Below are 20,666 nucleotides of genomic sequence, written 5' to 3' on the forward strand. Positions count from 1 at the left end.
CCCGCCCCCCGCCGCTCCACCCTTCACGGCTGTGGCTGTCGGAGCGGAGCGGAGGCGGGAAGGGCGGAAGGCCCGAGGGGAGGCCGCAGTCAGCAGCGGGCAGGCCTCCAGACACGGTAACGACGCTGCTTTAATACTATTTTTAAAATAATGCCAAAACCAAACCCGACACAATTAACATTTCTGGTTGTGGCCCAAGATCTGATTTGTGCTCTTCATTCCTAGGGCCTTATCTTACATTTACCCAGCCAGCAACGTATTTTTCTAAATATTAATTTTAATAGCAATTCTTTTAATTCTCTTTTACATTTTCACATCCATGAAATACTTGAAACCAATCACATTCCTTGTTACAAGTCTAGAAAAATGTATTTAAGTAGCCATTACTGCACACGTCTCTTTAAATATATATATATATATAAAAAAAAAAAGACAATGTTTAATCTGTTTTAAAAAACAAAACACAGTGAGGATACAAATACAACTCTAACCCTTGGCAGCAACAGTTTCTAAGCGGTAATGGCGTGCCACCCTGCTGAGGGAGAACCCTCAGCCTCTCAGGCCGGCCACGCCGGGCAAGAGGGGAACCCGGCCAGCTCCCGCCCGGCTCTGCTGGGTGTCGGTGGGTGCTCTCAGCAGGTGCTTACATCCACTCACAGCATCAGGAGCCACTCAGAGTCGTGCAGCCACAGGTTTCTGTACAGGTATCCTGGCATCTAACACGAGGAAAAAATACTATCATCAAAATGGTGTAAATAACACTGTTAAACTACTTTTTTTGCTTAATTTTCCTTGGTCATTGGGTTGCACAGTATTTCAAATAAAGGAGATTCAAAGCTGCAGTGAATGACGTCAGAAAAAGTATTGTAAAAAAAGCATTAGGTTTTTTATACAGAAAAATCTAAGGAACTACTAAGGAAAATACATCTAACATACATGCATTGTCCAAAGTTAATTTACAACTTGAGAACCCCTTTTCAAATTCATTAGAGAACACTTACCAAACATGTCCAGGATTTTACTAACAGCCTCTTGATTTACATTGTAAGTGAATCCATTGGACCTGCAGTTAAAAGAAAAAAAACCTGTTTCTTCAATGACTATTTCCTATTCTAGACATTTTTATACAAATAAACAACATTTTCATAATTACATCGTATTTTTCATCCTGACAGCACACATATTAATTTTAAGGACAGGGCAGGCTTCTAAGCAGATTGTATTTGAGGAAGTTATGGTTTCTTTATCCTTCCCCTTGGTCACAGTCCCCATGAATCTCTTTTTCTTTTTTTTTTTTTTATTAGGGACAACTGCAGGAAGAAAATGTTTGTTTTCAACCATATCATTTTCAAGACTGTCTCTCTGAAACTGAACCGAATCTTCAGTTGATGTCAAATTCTGTTGCATTAATTTATTCCTTTTACTTGAAAGGGGAATTTAGCTATAGACAACTATTCAGCACAGTGATGGAAAGTGCACAGAGTACTGTCCAAGAGCATTAAAAACCTTAACCAATTCATTTCCTGAACAGAGGCATAAGAAAGTAGCCCAGGGCCATCAGTTGCCAACTAAGTTCTGTGAAACATTCAAGACAATGTGGGGACTTGTTATATCAGGGACTTCCACGGTTATACTTTTAAATACAGTGAGAAGCACCACAACACAGATTAATTTGATAACAAGAAATGCATATCCCTGTATTTTTGTATAACAATAGTTGGGTTTTAATCTTGGGCCTATAAGATATGAACTACATAAAAAGACTTTATTGACTAAACTTGCAGTTAGAAACCCTCCAAAAATTAGTAGTATTCCTGATTATTTCTTACATTGCCTCATGAGGCTTGTTTCAATACACAGAGTAACTCTTCTTTTCAAAATAAGCAGGACTGTTCTCTCTGCTTATCAAAGCCTTGGAGGAAATTTTGAAATCTAAAAGGTAAACGGAGTCAGAAGCAGCCTACTGGCAAATTAACGAATTTTGTTGCTGGGTCCCACAGGAGTGTTTTCACTATGAGGGGGTGCCATTCATCTTCTACAACGTGTACAGAAAGGAACTACCTGTGTCTTCACCACAACTCAGGTAAATCCAAACAACATTCATCTGACTGATCTCAGGCTGTTCTGCTTCATACTAGTAGCTCAGTCATTAAGAATTGCCAATAAGACCACACACTGACTTCTGCACACCAAAAATCCAATGTTACTTACATTTTCTTCTTCTTCACTGCACCTAGTTGCACAAGAGCTGCTAAGGCATTTTTCTGCATGTCAGAAGACAGTGCTTCATAACACTGCGTATTCCCTACAGAGAAACACAATTAAAAGTTTTATCACTGTCCATTAACAGGCTACACTTGTAAAATCATATTGCATAATGACTGTACACACCCTTCTCAAGAAGTTGAAAAACAAAGTTGCGGACTCCAGGTATAAACTGCTTCTCAGTAAAGACTTCTTTTGTTTCCTTTGAGAGGTATCTGAAAATTAACTAAAATTTTTTTTAAAATTAGCACTTCTTTTCTTTTGATCATCAGCTTGTTATGAATTACAGACGTGTCCTCTTAAGTAATGCTGTTACACTTTGAGAAGTGTAGGAGAGGAATTCAAAAGGTATCATTACATAAAGCATCTGAAATTTTTATTACTGTTTAACAGGCATGAGAATCCTGATATTAAAATCTGATTCAGTATTACTATAATAGTTACCTTAGACATTAATTTAACATTCCTGTTCTCACAATCAAAGTAGTATATTTTTCTTAAAGCAATTATCTGTTTTAGACATGGGAAAAACAGGGCAAATCAGTACAGTTCATCCCAAGTCATACAGCAGATCATGAACGGATTCCACTAGGTTCAGATGTCTACAGTCCTACCAATCTTATGCTGACATACCCAAGATTTTAGCCTCCTCCTTTCACATACATTGCTTATTAAGGAATGTAAGTGTTTAGTCTTATTAAAACCTTGGAAAACCAAAAGACTTTGAAGAGATATGGATGCAGTTAATGACTCCCCAAAAAAGCTATCAGATACGAGATGCAAACTCATTTCCGCACCTGGCAGGACAGCCCACATAAAATGAATTAAGCAAGAGCTCCTTGTAAGAAAGAACAATCAAACTGGTAGTAGCACACTCCCCATGAAGCTTATACACCCACAGTGGCCCATCATAGGGATCCTGGGGCAAGGGTGGTGTTTAAGATACTTATTACTGCTATTTTGCAACTCTTGCACTCCCCAGCCATGAAAAGTATCTATTTATACTGCAGAAGCATCACAGCTCTCCTAGTTTCCCTATAAAACACAGGAGAAAAAAGACAATTTTCTAAAGAACTGCATACCTGATAACCTTCCACAAAAGGTCTGAACATAGTTGACAAGAAAGATACTATAACACTTCCTTTGTCAGTAGGGTAGATTTCCTGTTGACTTGTTTGAATGGCATCACATTTTGTGAGTAGAAAACATCCTTCTTCAAAATCCTGGGAGAGAGAAGCGTAACTGAAATTTTAACATCTACAGTAAAAGTGCAGCTACCTTTCCTCACAAAGTCAACAACAAAAACAACACGACACCACTTCCATTTCTCAACTCAGTTCTCAAGAGACTCAACCCAAAACTTTCCTACATACCAGAAATAATACCCTTATAAAAAGGCAGCTGGAACATGACTAAACACAGCAGTATTTCAATCTGCAACAGGCCTAGAAGCAAAGAAATCAGCTGTGGCTGCTATTGTACCAGCCAGCTTGAGCTCCCTCACGATTTCATGAGAATAGGGTCAGGTTCCCTGGTTTAGGTTTTTTTTCTGTGGGTGTTATTTATTTATTTTTAAAGTCAGGGTTTGCCTTTATCTTATGTCCACTGTTTGAAATAAATGGTAATACAGTTCACTGACCTGCCCGCTACAAAAGTTACAAATTATGTAAATGTCAATGACAAAAACGTTTTACTGCCAATATCAGTATAAGGAGGAGGGGGCACAGAACAGACACACACACATAGAAGATGAGGGGATGGGACACAAACATGACAGACACATGGATGACTAGAGGGGCAGGTTGTGAAGAGATCCCTTAACATTATAGCAACTCTTCTCATTTGACTCCAGTGAAGTCAGTCATAGCCAGTCATCTTCATGTTCCCTACTTGGTTTCGGTACTTAAAAAACCTGCAAGAGGCAACAATTGCTAACAATAAAACCTAAACATAGCAGTGCCAATCAGCCTTTGAAAAAAGGCCCAATTCTCCTCCATATAAAAATCTATGGTATTTTAAGAGAGTTGCAAGTCTTGACTATTCTTACAAAAATTATACTTATCTCTTTTTAATTCAGGAAAGATCACAAATATCACCATCCATTATCTGGCCTTAGCACTGATAAAAATCACATTTGATCAGTTTTAAATCCAAATGAAATCTATATGTGGATTTGTCAGTTTATACTGGGTGGGTATGAGACTTTTTTTTTACTAATGAATTTATGTTCACCTACATTTCAAGCTGGCTGGACTAGAGCCAGCTCCAACCCAGCAGATGTGTGTAAACTGACACATCAAGTGCCACAGGAAGCAAAGCCCTGCCCACAGTTTTCACAGCTTGTGCCTGTCCAGCTGCATTAGGAGAGCACACAGACATACTGAGCCCTGTACTAAGGCAGTACCAGGAACAATACTGGCTTTGTCCAAGTAATGATTGTATGGGGCGGGGGTGAAACGAGGGAAATCTCTTTTCAATAGGATGCAACTAAAACTTCCATAAGACTCTACAAGGGACACCGTTATGCCATTAGGAAAGTTCTCACTTTAGAAACCTTCACAGGCTACATTGCCTCAACTCTGTAGAAGATCTTGGCTGCAAAAATTTAAATCAGGTTTTACTATAAGCACTTCCCACATAGTGCTCACAATGTACTATCTACACGAGGTAAATACCAGTAATAAAAATCTAAAAGGGCTCAACCATGAACCATCAAAATATTAAAATTTACTAACACACAGGAACATCAAAACATTCAGAGTTCAAGGTATAAAGAGGAACATTATAAACACTACTGTATTATAAACACCACTGTAAGAGGTGTTTTAAGAGGAATATTATAAACACCACTGTATAAACACTACAGAGTAGATGCTGCCATGCTGTGCAGCCAAGGAGCGGTGGGTACAGAGCCGTACTTTAAGAGACGACGCACTGGGCGTTTGCATAGTCCTCTCTCTGGTAGCCCTGCCATCACAGACCACACACATAGACCTACACAAAACAACTTATCACAGCTGCACTAGAAGGAATATAAGCAACCAGAGGACAATAGGTACTTAAATTTAGAACTGCATACTCTATTTGTCAAAGATAACAAAGGTATACAATGGTTGATCATTAATTGGTATAGTACCTATAGTTTAACTTCCTGAAAGAGCAGCAGTGCCCCTCTGCTACACAGTCTGCAAGAGTTTCTGGGAAAAATTATCCTGGTATACCCTCAATGAGAATTCCTGTTTGTCTCTGTGCTGACAGAACATATCCACCCTTGTGACAGAATTCAATTAAATCTAACCACATTTTTCTTCACAGCCTAAGGTCTCTTTCATAACTGCAGAGCAAGAAGACAGCATTTATACTTCATTTAAAAGACTACTTTACAAATATTTTTTATATTTATGCTGGAAGACTGTTAGCTTTATACAAAAAAGCCAAACTTCTGCTACAGTTCATTTTAATAGTTCAGAATTGGGCAATTTCAGGATTTTTAGTTTTTTACTGGAGTGGGGAGGGGTGAAGACTGCATATGCAACCTTGTGGACTCAGACAATGATTTGCAACTAACCAAATGACCCCATTTTAAAGTTCTTCCTCACACTTTCAGATCAAGTTGGTATCACTGCAGGTGTTTATCACAAAGCACTTGTTCAGCAGAGCCCTGAAATCAGATGCTATTTTAGTTGCTGTGTTACCATCAGTATTTTTATATAAAAGATGTATTTACCTTCAGTGAAATGCCAGGAAAGAAGATGAACTCATCAGAAAAAACATCTCTCAGGAAGCTGAAGCAGTTATAGACTTCCTCTGAAAAAACATATGGTACTGCTGTTTAAAAACTTAATTTAAAATATCCAAGTGAAAAGCCATTTAGAGAGAGTACCTACTTCAAACAAAATATGGACTTGACATTAAAAGCACACATATATATAAAGCAGAAACTACCACAACAGAACAGCAAATACTCAAAGCACTTGACTCAATTGTTACCAGAAGGAAAGAGCAGGGGGTTGTAGCTTCTCAGAACATGCATTAAATACCACATAATCAGCTGCTGCACAAAACTAAGGTACATATTCTGAAAAGTTTCTTTAAGAGCCAAGTACTGGAAAACATTTAAATGCTTTGGAAACAGTAGTAGAAAGAGAAGAAAAACTGAGAACTGGTTGCACTGTATGCAAGTGTAATTGCATAATGAGCTATGTATAATTTGTAAACTAAAAAGCTGGTCTGCTGAACACCAACAAAATAAGACTTAGGAACTGGGATCATCTCATCCCTCTCAGCAGAATACACTAACTTTAAAAAGTATCAAAGAGTAAACAAACAAAAAAGGCAAGCAAAATACCCCCATCCCCTCCCAGCACATCCACCTTATGTCATGAGACCTTTTCCAGATAATGGTCTCAGCTCCCATTAGCAGTCGCAGGAACCTGACAGTGCAGTGACAATGCAAGGGGCAAAGCCAGCAGACTCTCAGAGCTCCCCAGACGTACCTTTTCTGAAGGTGCGCGTCATCTGCAAGGCAAGTGCCACCAGAGACGGACGTACAAACACGTTCAGCAGCTGGTTTCTGTACGTGGCACACGTGAGGATGGCCAGAGCACGCTTAAAGACGATTTCCCCTACAGCTCCATCTTCCACTCCTTTGTCATTTAGGACCACATGGCCATCAACAAGTCGAGCAATGTTGGAGTGCAGAGCGAGGCCAGACAAAACTGCTTTTTTGGCACACAGGTTATCTAGCAGGAAAACGCAACACTCGGGAAAATGCAAAAGGGAACATAGCTCTATTGAAACAGCCTAAAATGCACCAGTATTTCATTAAGTTTTATCACCAAAGGCCAATTATTACACCAAACGTTCAGTTAGAGAGATGTTCTAAAATAATCCATACCAGGAATTGGCAGCCTAGGCATAATATGAGATGGAGAGAACAAATTTCAGACATTTCTGTAATTAAAGCACTTTAAATTCTTCTACTTGCTATCGATGACAAATACTTTCTTTGTCTCTGGGACAAGTATTCTGAGCCTCCAAATAAAAGAGGATAGATCTGTTTGATGGATACATTCATCAGTAAGGAAATGGAAACAATACCTTTGTTTAGGCATTTCTGGCACTACAAGCTTTGAACCAAATGCACAGATCTTTATAATGTTTTTCCTTAACTCTCATATACAAGGAAGGCCTCATCCCAAATTATGCTCAAAGAAATCCTAACATAAGTATCATTACATAATATACCTGCTCAAAGAGAAACCAGACTGTACTTAACCCCAAATCTCTTCTTATTTCATAAGACAATCCTTTTAAAATGCCTAAAGCAAGGAAGTGTGTGGTTTTACTGTTTTTTTTTTTTATATACAAAGTTATTTGAAGGCAGGCATATGTTTCACAAACCTGTGGGCTTTGGTCAAGCTTTTTTCTCATTGTGACACACCGCAATCTTTACTCAGATAAAGAACAGCATCTCAGGTCTTAAAAATACACTTACTTCTTCAGAGTACCTTACACTTTAAATGGTACCAAAACATTCCCTGCATTAAATGTGAACTCTGTGGCAAGCAAGGAAAGAAGCAATAAAAACCTCTTATTGAATGTTAAAATATATTTTACCCATTCACAGCACCACAAGCATATCAAATCAATATAGCCTCTGACAGAAAACAGAAAATCATGTCCTTTCCCCTTAACATAGATTTCATGTAGAATCTCCTTGCATCTAATCTGCTCCTTCAGCCTACTTTGTTCCAGTTTTGCTAAAGCTCCCAAGTTTCTCAATGCAGTAAGAAGCAGAAGTCTGAGTGAGTAATTTTGCAGTTCCTGTTTTTAATATAAAATTTCTAACAGCCAAGCAAATGTTCTGCCTGTAACAACCAACCAGCATGACTAAGGCAGAAACAACTAGCTGTTTGGTGATAGAAGAATGTACAGGGTACATGTAGTGGCTGATTTTGTGACGTCGCCTTTAAAGTGTATTTATTCTTTCAAATTATTGAAAAGCCAGAACAAAACAACAAACCCTGTTTCTATGCAGCTGATGCCTAGAGGAGGGCCAGCACACTCCAACAAAATCTCCTCAGTTGTTATCATTCCTCTATTTCATGACCATGGCTATTTGCTATTCCCTGATTATGTTACAACTCTACTAAAGCAGAAGTTTATTCATTGTAGGTGAGAAAATAAACAAAATATCTAAGCAAACGCGAATGTGGTACGTTTTTCAGTTTACTGTGCCATAAGATTCTAAATGATATTTAAATATTGCCACAAAACTCTTCCTTTTACCAGGCTGGCAGAGACAGACCTTTTCCACATTCACTGCAGTGCAAATCCTTGAAAGTAGTTTTCTCCCAGATATGATAAGAGTTCTAACTGTACCCTGCTCCTATTTCTTTACTGAAGTAGTGAGAGAGATCCTTGATTATACGCATGACTACAAAAGTAAAGATCCATGGTTTAAATCTGCCTAAAGTGAAAAGGTAAATGCCCTTGCATTAACATTATTTTCCTTTGCTAGCTTTACCACTTACATCCTAAAGCTCTAAAATTAATTACTTGTGTCACCTTGGCTCACCGAGAGAAGTTTAAAACAACTGTTCAGAAAATTTTGAAGGAGAGTCAACCTTTCAGCACACAATATATACATATACATTATATATATATTAAAAAGAGAGTGTGTGTGTAGAAATATATAAGTAAAACCACCAAAGAAGCCCTCTCATCAAAAGTCATCACTGTTTCTGGGGATAAAACAAAATTTAAAAATAAACAGACAACTTATAGTTTTGATTTTCTCTCACCCATTTGTTTCTGCTAGTTCTCTGTCACAGTAACAACTTACACTATAGTCAGTATCAAGCAATAAAGATAGCATTACACCGGGTTGACTGCTGCAGATGTGGTAATTGCCTGTGACTTACATAGGGTTCAGAAAGACACTAGGCAAATCTCGTACTCTAATATGTACCTTATAATGTCCCCCTCACTCCACACTTCAAGATATAACAGTAAAATACCTGTTCTGCTTCCACCTAACTGTTTTTCAAAGTATTCTACAGGCTAAGTCAAAACCTGTCAGGTCTTAGCATTATTTTTAGCATATCCTAAAATCCATTTACAGCTCTGAGGAAAACGTTCTGTAAAGTTGTCACTATACACTGCTTCCACAGAAATAGATTTTATCCTTCATAAGCAACAAAAGGAACAGAAATAACACTTTCTCCGCATACCAGGCCATTCAATGAATCCTCCAAAAGTCTGTGTTAAGCCTTTAAGCCACAGGGTCTTTTCTATTAGAAGTTCAAAATCCATGGCTGGCAAATTCTGGAGCAGGACAGCAGCAACTAGCACCCACGGGCTCAAAACCATGTTTTCTATTTGCAGGAGTTCCATTTTATAAGCTACATCACTGACAAATTCTTGGATATCCTCAGATGGCTTTTGGGGAAGATGCCTGAAGAAAACAATGCAGTTCAAGGTAAAGAGCTCCAAAAACTGAAATATAAATCACACCTTTCCTTGACTTCTTCCATATTGCTCCCAGATCCATAACTACTTTATAGCACCTAACAGCTGGGGAGTGATTCTAATAATGTGCCATGTAGAGCAGAAGTAGAGAGCAAAACATTAGTAGCTTCATGACAGCATCTGAAACACAAATCTCTGTGTTGATGCTGTACACTTGCTATCTTCAAAAAAAATTCTAAAGCATTATGTTTTATATAACAAATTGAAAAAGCCACCTAGTAGTCATAGCTACAGCTCCCTGGCAGATGATCACAAAACAGTTTGAAGTAACCGAGCAAGAATGGAGACAAAGGCATCATTTTAAAGTGTCAAACCCACCAAATTCTCAGAAAACAGAGCTTTGCTTGGCTCACACATCATCATTAGTTTAAAATGGCATCTTCCTGACACAGTACAAAGTTACACAAGTAACAACCTGTTTCAGAGACACCCAATCACAAGCATGGTAAGCTTCTGCTTAGACAAAATGGGTTCAGCAGTCTAAATAGCCCGATAGAGGGGAGGTGAGAGAAGTTGAAAACAAAGTATAAGAGAACATCTTAATTATTTTACATAGGTGAGGACTAAACAAATGCTTTTCCTGTGCATATACCATGGAAAGATGTGATACCTGGGAACCAAATTGTATGGGCACCGATTGATTCTACCAGATGCCAAGGTTCTAAGTGATACCGGCTGTCCAACGTAGATATGTATGGTACCAAAATTGTCACTGAGTATTCTTCTGGCTTTTAACAACCCCTACAAAAATGGGAAGAACAAAACTCAAATTTTGGTGCTACAGGGTGTGTATGCATCCACCTATGCTTTGTTCTTAAGGAATTTACATACAGATGTAGATTCTTTGGGTTTTGGGACTCCTAGAAGTTCATATGCATAGAGAGATTCTTCTAATATTCTCTCATAGCTGATGCTGATGGGAACAAGGTACGTGTCAAAGACTTCACGTTTAAAAAATGGTTCCATCACAATGCTGAGAAGACCTGCAAATTGAAAAAAAAAAAAAAAAAAAGAAAAAAAAAAAGTGAATCACTTTTTCAAGGAGGGAAAGGCAAATGCAATTTAACTTTGAAAAAGATCTCTTAAAATTTTAAAAACTGCTAATAGGTGTGCATTGTACCTTTTCTCTCTTCAAGCAAGTAGAAGCACAAGACATTGCCCAAACTTTAAAACAAATGTAAACAATGCATTTGGCCAGCTATTTGTGCTCTTTTCAGCAGCACTGCCTGGCACTCACACAGCATCTTCTTTCTAAAGATTCCCGATTACTTTTACAGTTAGCTTACAATATTTCTCTGCTAGTTAGGGGATGCCTATTTTCTATAAAGAAAAGGTGACGAGTTATGCAATTAAGTACACAACAGGGCAAAGGAAGAGAAAGCAGTAGAGTGCACGAGACTGTTCTTGCCATTCTTCGTATGGCCTTGGAACCCCAACCATAGTGTTTTCCGCTATTCTGAAAGACCTCACCAAATTTTCACCACTTTAACATCCCTTCCTGTCTGAAGAACTTACAAAGCACAAAGCCACTAATGAAAACACTAATAATCATGAAAAGTGGTAAGTTTTCAATAAACCTACCAAACTTTGGAGTCAGAGTCTTGGCGGTGCGGCTTCTAGTCCCTTCAAGAAAAAATTCAATTGGGGCATAGCCACTCTTCAAAAGTAAAACAAACAAAAAAGCTGGTCAGAAAAATAAAAACATTTCTTCTTTACTGCCCACAAATAGTTTTAAGTAATTAAAATGTACCTAAGCTTTTTTTGCTGAACGCCATGCATGCCTGCCTTCAGTCATCAATAAGCCTATATTCATCCACTGTAATTGCCACACCTTATAGTCATATTAGCAAAAATACTGTGTCTGTCATGAGATATGGGCACATGATCCAAAGCAACTGATGAGCAGCAATTTGTTTACCATCTACTGCTGAACTATAATAACAGAGTGCACACATGCCCTTCACTTAGAGCAATTCTTCGGTAAGACGCATTTAATCAGATCACAGTGAAAACTTTTCGTCACATAGCTATAACATTGTGCACATTGCACATGAATCATTCCAACAAAGTATTTCTTAAGCATATATCTTGAGAGTTCACTAATTTATTTACCCTTAACATGGTTTTTACATATTCAGCAAACACGGCCCAGTAGAGTCTGTTCCCACCAAAGGAACGTCGCATAAAAAAGGCACCTGCCCTTCGTAGCAGCTCACCAACTATTTTCATTCCTAGGAAATCTGAAAAGTAGTCAAAGACAAAAATCACATACACAGAACTTACAGGTTAATATCAACCAGCAGAATCAAACACTTTCTTTAATATACTGATTCAATGATCAGAGCCAGGAAGATCTCTTTCAATGATCCTGTTGCTGCAAATACCTTTATTTGCTTCCAAATTGTCTAGCAAGACTTACATAGACATGAACAGCATATTATAATATGCTTTTGATTTTTTTTTTTTGTAAGCAGCATTCACTTAGAGCAATTTATTTTTGTAATTTAGATGGTCAGATTTCAACCATAATAAAGACTGTTTTTGAAGTATGTTGTCTCACTCATCTTCAGAAAGATCAGTTACCACTGAATGTATCCTAGAAGACACTGAAATTAGCTGACCAATTACACTATATTACACCATTTATGATCCAGACTCATCACTTTGGGAGGTGTACACCAAACCAGCTAAAATTTTTTATAGTTTTCTAGTTTTAAGCAACTATGGTCAATGTTTAACTTGTCAAAACCAGGAAACACTTAACATTACAAATTTATTAGGGAAGCATTTAAAATGAGTCTATACAGCAGTTGGCCATGTGCTGTTTCCAGCTGCAACGCAGTCAATGACTGCTTTGAAGATGTCATATAAAATGTCACACACACATATATGTGACATATATATATATATAAGAAAAAATAGAGTAAAAGAAATTGGCTACGGGACCCTGGGCAGCAATAGCAGCTGTCAGAGCTTCCCATGTGCAGAAGTCTATCTCTTTTCCCTTACCCTCCTACTAGCCTTCCTCTCACCACAACATAGACTCTATCGCCTCTCTTACTTCCACCCTCCTGCTGTGTACTCAACCTCCCAATCAGGATGCTGGCTGCATGCACAGTGCCTCTTCCCACCACGCTGCTACTACACAAACTGGGACCAAAACACAACTTTTCACATACCTCAAGCCCACATCACCTCACCAGCTCTGTGCCAATGTGTTGGGGGTGTGTGTGTGTGTGTGTGTGTGTGTGTGTGTGTGTGTAGCGGAGGTTTGTACTGAGGGAAGTGGCTACAGCTCCCCCAGCTCCAAGCTGGACCCACCTCTGTGCCAAGGCCAAGCCAATTAGCTATGGTGGCCGTGTCTCTGTGATAACGTATTTAAGGGAAACCTGGGAGGAAGAGTTGGGAGTTGTGAGGAGGAGTTCTGAGGGAGACACTTAGGCAAGCACTGAGGTCAGTGGAATAAAGGAGGGGGAGGAAGGGGAGGAGGTGCACCAAGGCAGAGCCCCCCTGCAGCCCATGGAGGACGCAATGCCAGAGAAGGTGGCTGCTCCCAAAGAAGCCTGGGACTCTGTGGGAAGTCTGCATTGTTGTAGTTCAGTGCTGGCAAGACTGCAACATGTGGGAGGGACCCACACTGGAACAGCTCGGATCAGCTGCAATCCATGGGAAGGACTTATTTTGGAGAAAGTTCATGGAATACTGTCTCCTGTGAGAGGGACACCATGCTGAAGCAGGGAAAGAGTGAGGAGTCATCTGCTGAGGAAGAATGAGTGGCAGAAACAATGTATGAAGGACTGACTGCAACCCTCATTCCCTGCCCCCTGTGCTACTGCAGGAGGAAGGGGTAGAGAAATCAGGAGCAAAACTCAGCCAGGGAAGAAGGGAGGGGTGGGGAGAAGGTGTTTTTAAGATGTGGTAAAGCCTCTCACTGTCCTGCTCTGTTTGTTAAGTGGTGGTGGTGGTGTTTGAATTAAATTGATGTTCTTTTTCTTCCCCTAACAAGTCTGTCTTTTGCCTGTGCCCATAATGGGTGAGTCATCCTTCCCTGTCCTTATCTCAGTTCCCAAGCCTTCTGTTGTATTTTTCTCCTTCCCGTTTCTGAGGGAGAAGGAGTGAGCAAGTGGCTGCACAGCGCGCAGTTTCCCTCTGGCCTCAAACCACAACAGCCTCTAATCTGACTTGCTCCCAAGACCCGAGACAGAAACATGACCCCAGCACCAGCTAGATTCCTGCTAATGTACTGTATGAGCATGTACTCTGATGTTACTGGCAACTATTTACCTTCCCTTAGCTAATCCCCATAGATCTTTCCATATGTTGCTTGAAACCAAGTGATAACTAATAAATTAGAGGCACTTACCATCTACATCAGGAAAGCATCTCTGCAGTCAGCATTAAGTACCACTTTGAGAGTGAGTTTGTAAACCAAATCTTGTGAACATCTAACACAATATGCAGTAGATACAACTAGAACCACAGAGAACTGTGTTTTCTCCAGAGAAATTTAATACACACATGCAGCAGTACAATCAAGAGGCAAATCTCTAATTCTGAAGAACTTTGACCCCAAAACACTTTAAAAAATGCTAATTACTAAAAAAATCCCTCTAAACTAAGCAAATAGTATCTCAAGATACTGGTTTTGAGGCTCCAAACTCAAAAAAGGCTCTAATCCAAAAGTCAGCAAAAGATTACACTGATACCTACGTCAGCATGTGCACAGATTCTGAACAATACATGACAGGTGAGCAGCTGCAACACCTTGATCAAGGCAGCTATGAGACTCCAACTTCTGAATGCACCAGAATCTAACATGCATCACCCAGAGGCAAGGTACCACTAACTCAAAGAAGATCAGCAGAATCTCATCTTCCCGGGAAAGCACATTCTCCCAGCTTCTGTTGATTATATACACTGGTTTTCCTAACCTCCTGACTGGAAAAGTAGACTACCGTAGAGTAGTAGGTTCCAGATCTCTTCTAGCTTTCCTGTGCACATTACAGCACTGCACCAGACCTGAGGTTGTTGTCTGACTGCTTAGAAGACCTGGTTTATACCTGAAACTTCCAAGATTAGGTTTCTCTGTTAAGTGCTGTCAGGGTTTGGATTTTCAAAAAGCACATCAACTCAGAAGATACTCACTGTTAAAGTCTTCAAGAATTGTTTCCTGCAAATATACTGGCTTCATCTGCTTTAGAATTAAGTATGCCCAAAATCGTGACCTCTGATGTGAAATTTCATTTCCCAGCTAGCTCTGTTCTCAGCACTTCACACAACAGAGTTCTGCCAATCCTTCAGGGGTATCAGTCACATCATCAACAAGCCCAAGGTGGCTGGCACTTCATATCTGGCTACTATGACTGCACTTAAAACCGTACAAAGTATCACAAAGGGTTCTGCATACACATAGCTCTTGGGCAACTTTTCATCTATTCCCAGGCTGAAAAAGCAACATAGAAATCTTCTTCAAAACACCTGTCTTTGCCCCAACTTTGGGTCTACAGACTTCTGGGTGAACTTGCTATGAAAAAAATTCACCTTTAATTGGACTCAGCAGCAATGGGAAGCTTTCAGATGCTGTGAGCATCTCACCCAAAGAGGTTTTAACAAGACATATTTGGAATAGAAGTTAAACACAACTACTTATAGTAGCAGTTACCAGACTCCTTGCTACCAATTCTCTGAATCCTGAAAATATTGTTAAAAGAACATACTTGCCTATTCCTGCAGCAATAACAGGCAAAGCCAAGTCATATGTATATAGCAAATAAGACAGCATCAAAAAGTCTACGTAGCTTCGGTGACTGGGCAGCAGTACAACTGGATGCTCCTGAATGGCGTGTTGCAACTGAAAAAAAAATACCAGCACAAACAATATTGTTCCAGTATTTACAGACTGACTGTAGAAATTTGCAGTACAGAACTTAACAGGTCTTAAGGCAAACAGAAGCTGATTTGTTTGAGGGTGGTTTCTCTGACCACATATGCTATACCTTTTTCAGAATGGAACCACAGGAAATTTGGAGCAGTTGTTTCCAGACTAGCAACCTGTGGTTCGCAAGCATTACAGGACTTAAAAGCCAGGGCTTGATAGTCTAAATTCAAATCCCTTTTGATGGGGATGGGAACACCCAAAAGGGGTTGTCAGGTCTGACATCACTGTCTTCCAGGGAAGGTACTGCACCCTCCAGAACAGCAGCATCCTGCAATGAAACAGGGGGACAACAGCTCCCCAGAAAACTGAGGCAAATTTAAAGCATTTCCTGCCTCAGAGGGGCACAATGTTTCACCATTCTTGGCTATATGAAGGTTTTGCAGAACAGCCAACCCACTCAGCCACATAACATTAGGTTTTCACCCCCAATTCAGCTAAATGCATTATTAGTATCGGATAGAAAAACTCTCACAGTGGCTGATCTAACAAAATTGCTGACATATGGTATTCCTTACCATAGGAAGCATTTAGAAAATGTACAAAAAGTCCTGCTGACTGTTTGCCTCTAAAATACTTACATATCATCTGTCTTTCCCCTCACGCTTATTAAGAAATGAAGTAACAAACACAAGTGCAGTCTTTTTTTTTTTCTTGTCAAAAGGTATTTTTCATATTTATTACTTGGAGCAAAGATTAGATCCTTTGTCCAAGTGACTGGTATTTGAAAATACTATAACTTTTTTTTTCCCCCACCAGTACTCACTCTCTGCATTCCTTCTTCATTCACACAAACTCTCTGGAAAAGCTGTTTAAATATTTTGCTCAATGTAAATGCAAAAAATCTGACAGCTCCTAATTGCATACTGTGGCCCATCTCATCCAGGATTTCCGTGGCTTCTTCTTGAATAATATCAGGTGATTCTCCCATCTCTTTTGCTAACTAGAAAGAGAAACAAAACAAAATAGCAGTCAGATGTTGTTCCCTTCTCCCTGCCCACGCACACCGCTCTATGTGCCACGACAATTATGGCAGAACTACTGCAGCAGTCCAGATTTTATTTTATGTGATAGACATGCATCTAATCATACAGAATCTTTTTGGTGTCAGCCAACAAGAGAAAGCCAAGTTAAACCTGTTCAGGGGGGGGGGGGGAAGAGTGTGCAACAATTTCCCCCCCCCCAAACACCCCATCTGAATGTTTTAACTTCTAGCATCCTCAGAGGAGATTTAAATTCAAAGAACATTTCTTATATTACTGATCTGAAGAAGGCTGTGTGCAATTTTGACTAGTAAAATGAAGCTTGTGTTTGCAGGGATATTCACAACGTAAATCTCTGAAGTGCATTTGGGTTAGATTTTAAGACTTGGCTGAAGAACCTCAGCTCTATCATGCTTCAGTTTCTAATGTTACTAATTTATTGGACTATCTTTCAAACTACAGCTGTCATATTTGACAAGGTCAGCAATAATCACCTTTTTTTCCTGCTGTCACACAAAGCTTGTCTGTGTTCAATGCACGTCGTCTTACAGCTCAATCTCTAGACTCACCTGCTTGATAACATATTGAACTTGCTCTGACTGGAGAACAGCACTTTTAATAGCGTTTGGCTTGCAAGGTGAAAGTCCCTTGTAGATCACAGGAGTATAACATTTCATCGCGTATCTCAAGTCACTGGACAATCGTCTTTCCTCCAAGATATCTTCAAACTCATCTCTTTTCTTTGACATGAGCTCTTTCTGCTGGGAACATACAAATAAAGAATGAGACACTGTCTCTAGCCATTCAGTGGTCTGCTTGGCTACAGTACCAAAATAACGGCACGCAATACTTTTGCAATCTTTGGGGTTTATTTTTAGCTTTCTATACTGTTTGCATTCCACACTCTGAGTGCATGAACAAATACTATCCATTTGGAACAGTTCTGCAGAAAGAAACTAAAAAGAAAAGGGGGAAAAAAAAACAAAACAAAACCTCAACCCTTTCCAACTGCAAAGATCCTCAAATCACCCTGTGCCACGTTACTTAATTCTGCCCAAGAGGAAGAAGTTGAAAAAACGCCTGGGCTTTGAAAGCTAAAGTGCCTTGCCTCCAGCCTCTCCATGATTAATAGGTATTAACTAAAACACCTTTCATTCTGACTCTCACAGCTGCATGAAGACAATGCTGTAATGACATTATAAAAACATAATCATTAACACATAAAAAAATAATCCCTGCTACTTTCAGTTGCATCTGGGACTTTAGTGATTTGTGCTGGCTTTCACCAAGCCTGGACATAAGGTACATAAAACACAGGCAGGAACAAACAAAAAACCCCACATTATCAGCCATGTGAAGATCAAAATGCAATATAGTACACACAGAGGTAAAAAGAGAGCACAGCCTCTGAGTAACCAACACTACTGCTAAGCAGGAAAACAAAAGGTACATCAAGAACTAATTGTGGATCTGTCCTGATGCAGAAATATCAGTGACAAAACTCCTCCCCTTAAGTCAGTAGGTATCCCCTGTGCTGGAGAGAGATGTCTCCTATTATCTTCTAGAACACCACAGTTTGTATGAATGACCCCTCAGTCCTTCCAAAACTGAAAATGTATTACTCTAAACTTCAAAACATCAGCAATAGCCACCAGACAAGCAAGGCAACTGGAGCAAGCCTCTGTGAAACACAAATACGAAAGTATTGGTTATGATCAAGCATATTTATTAAAAGAAGATGCTAAAAATAAAAATGTTTATGACTTCCTCTACAGCATCCCTTGAAGGGTAGCACAGGCATCCCTTCCATTCATTCTTCCTCCTCTCCCTATATACAATCTGTGCAGAACCAGTCTGATAATGGAAGGGTAAAACATGTTGTTTCCTGAGCTCTTTCAGTAACCTTTTCTGGTGTTGAGAGGTAAGTCTGACCAGCAAACATACAGAACACCAGGAAGAGATAAGGAAAATGCCCAGCAGTGGCGTCTGGGTTTTCAACCTTGGTGGAGGGAGTCAGGTTTCACTGCCAGCTGACCACAGCCACATCAGCAACACTCTCAAAGCATTTGACATTTAAAGTAAGTAGAGAATAAACATTTAGTTCCTGTCCATTCATCGAGACAAGATAATGTGGCAAAACAAACAAAAAAACCCTCAAAACAGGAATATCTCCACTTAAGAGCCACAAAAACAATCCTTCAAAGCCTCAACTGTATCGAAAGCCAAATTCATTTTTTCAGAGAACACAAATCCTGCTATAATGTTTGACCTTCTCATATTCTTTTCCCCACACAGTATAGTCAAATTTGGATACCATCCTTCTACTACAGTAGGTCATCTAACTTTTCTTCGCACTACTGTAATTTAGAGAATTGTCCCACAGTAACCACAGAATGAACTTTCCAGGGACTTTTAAAAAATCCTATACAAGGTATCAAACCCAGGCTCATATTAATTTAAAACTTTTAGGGTTTTTTTCCTGTATGCTTTAGCATTACAGTTTTCAATCTTTCTTCTTCCACAGCATTCAACTAGTTGATGTTTTGCAAGAGCCAAGTAAGCTAAGAATTGTTAAGAGGACTGGAAATAGTTTGTATTAACCATCTGTTGTCATTGATACCTTATATCAACCCCCTCGATTAAAAATAAAACAGAAAAAAAATCCTTTATGCTCTGTAATAGCAAAAAAGAGAGCTCAGAATAGCATCAGAAATTATTAGTTGTCTCTAAATATACACCTACTTAGATCAGTATGCAACAAGTCATTGCTCAGAAAATATAAGCAACATTTATGTCAATTAGCAAAGTTTAAATCCTGCAATGTGCAACTACATGAAACCCAGACAAAAAAACCCAGCAATCAGCTCGGATATCATCAGCCACATCAGCAAGCACTGTGCTGCTACAGCCATTCCCCAACACAGCTCTGGCAACCAGTTTTGTAAAGGCCGTGGTCAATTGAAAAGTCACCTCTCCGCCACTGCTCCCCATTTGATGTCTCTGGATTTGACATGCTACTGATTTCTCTCTGTGGCAATAGTTATTTTCACACCCCGTACTGAAGTAGTGCTGAGGGAGCCAAAACACACACTTTACCGATCACTTAAGAAGAATGCTGCTTTTGCACATTATGGCCAAACTGTTCCTCCAGATTCAATTGCCTGATTGAAAGCACATTTAGAAAATACGCTGTTGGAAACCCTGACATCAGAAAATTCAGTTACGTGCAGTGTTACTGCAACATTGGTGAAGTACAAAAGCAAACAGCAGGAGCCTCGAACTCCTCTCCTTCCAAATAACCTTTGACAGCAATAAAACAAGGGTGCTCATGATGCACTTGGGATACCAACGTACAGCCAAGGAGACACAGGAGAGGAGTGTGGGAATCTCTGCCAAAACCAGGAGCTGTTTCCCCCTCTCCCCAGTGCAAGCAGAGAGGAGGGGTTAGCACCCCATGCCCAGATCTCCTTGTCTGAGGCTGGCACAGGAGCCACAGAGAAAAAACAAGGTCAGTGAAGTAATTTCCACCATGTAATGCAGGAAAACCCGCTTTGGCCACTCCATCTCTGTGACAATTTACTAGTGCTGAATTCGTTGTCGCTGGCAGGTTCTGGTGCAGCCGTGGGGCAGCCTGGCAAAGCGCCCAGTGCTCAGGCACCCGCTGCCCACCCAGCCTCTCTGCCAGGCCTGGTCCCAGCGCTGCTGGACAAAACCCCTCTAAAGAAGAGTCCCAGATGCTTCCAACCTTTTCTAGGCCAGGTGGCGTTTCACAGCGTATCTGAGGCGAAAACCGGCACTCGGGATCGGGAGCTGTGACTGTCGCGACTGACACGACTAGTACTGTGGAGGCGAGGCGGGCTTGGGGCCCGCAGCGGCTGGGGAAGGTGAGCTTCTGAGGGGAAACGTCCGCTTCCCGCTTGGCCGCGACCTGGCCCCGCCGGGGCCGGGGA

The 20,666-nt window shown here is 40.0% G+C and overlaps 1 protein-coding gene across 1 annotated transcript; it reads right to left on the reverse strand.

Annotated features, from left to right (window-relative positions):
• Positions 1-183: 183 nt before the first annotated feature.
• Positions 184-17,663, reverse strand: GNPAT (glyceronephosphate O-acyltransferase). Its single transcript, XM_026844317.1, has 15 exons — positions 17,286-17,663; positions 16,500-16,676; positions 15,520-15,649; positions 11,911-12,038; positions 11,380-11,455; positions 10,630-10,781; positions 10,409-10,539; positions 9,501-9,724; positions 6,762-7,007; positions 5,993-6,072; positions 3,348-3,488; positions 2,392-2,491; positions 2,212-2,305; positions 1,002-1,063; positions 184-716 (listed from the first exon to the last, which is right to left on the reverse strand). The coding sequence occupies exons 1-15, from the start codon at positions 17,646-17,648 to the stop codon at positions 673-675; spliced, it is 2,148 nt and encodes a 715-aa protein (XP_026700118.1). The 5' UTR covers positions 17,649-17,663; the 3' UTR covers positions 184-672.
• Between the last annotated feature and the right edge of the window lie 3,003 nt (positions 17,664-20,666).

The sequence above is a fragment of the Athene cunicularia genome (genome assembly GCF_003259725.1).
Source record: "Athene cunicularia isolate RWA chromosome 3 unlocalized genomic scaffold, athCun1 chr3_part1, whole genome shotgun sequence".
Taxonomy (NCBI): domain Eukaryota; kingdom Metazoa; phylum Chordata; class Aves; order Strigiformes; family Strigidae; genus Athene; species Athene cunicularia.

Coding starts and splice junctions, on each gene's coding strand:
- GNPAT (XM_026844317.1), bottom strand. CDS start 17,648: ATGGATAGTATTTGTTCATGCACTCAGAGTGTGGAATGCAAACAGTAT. Junction 15,650..16,499: donor ATGAAGAAGGAATGCAGAGA/GTGAGTACTGGT, acceptor TTTTTTTTTCAG/TTGCAACACGCCATTCAGGA. Junction 717..1,001: donor TAAAATCCTGGACATGTTTG/GTAAGTGTTCTC, acceptor TCCTCGTGTTAG/ATGCCAGGATACCTGTACAG.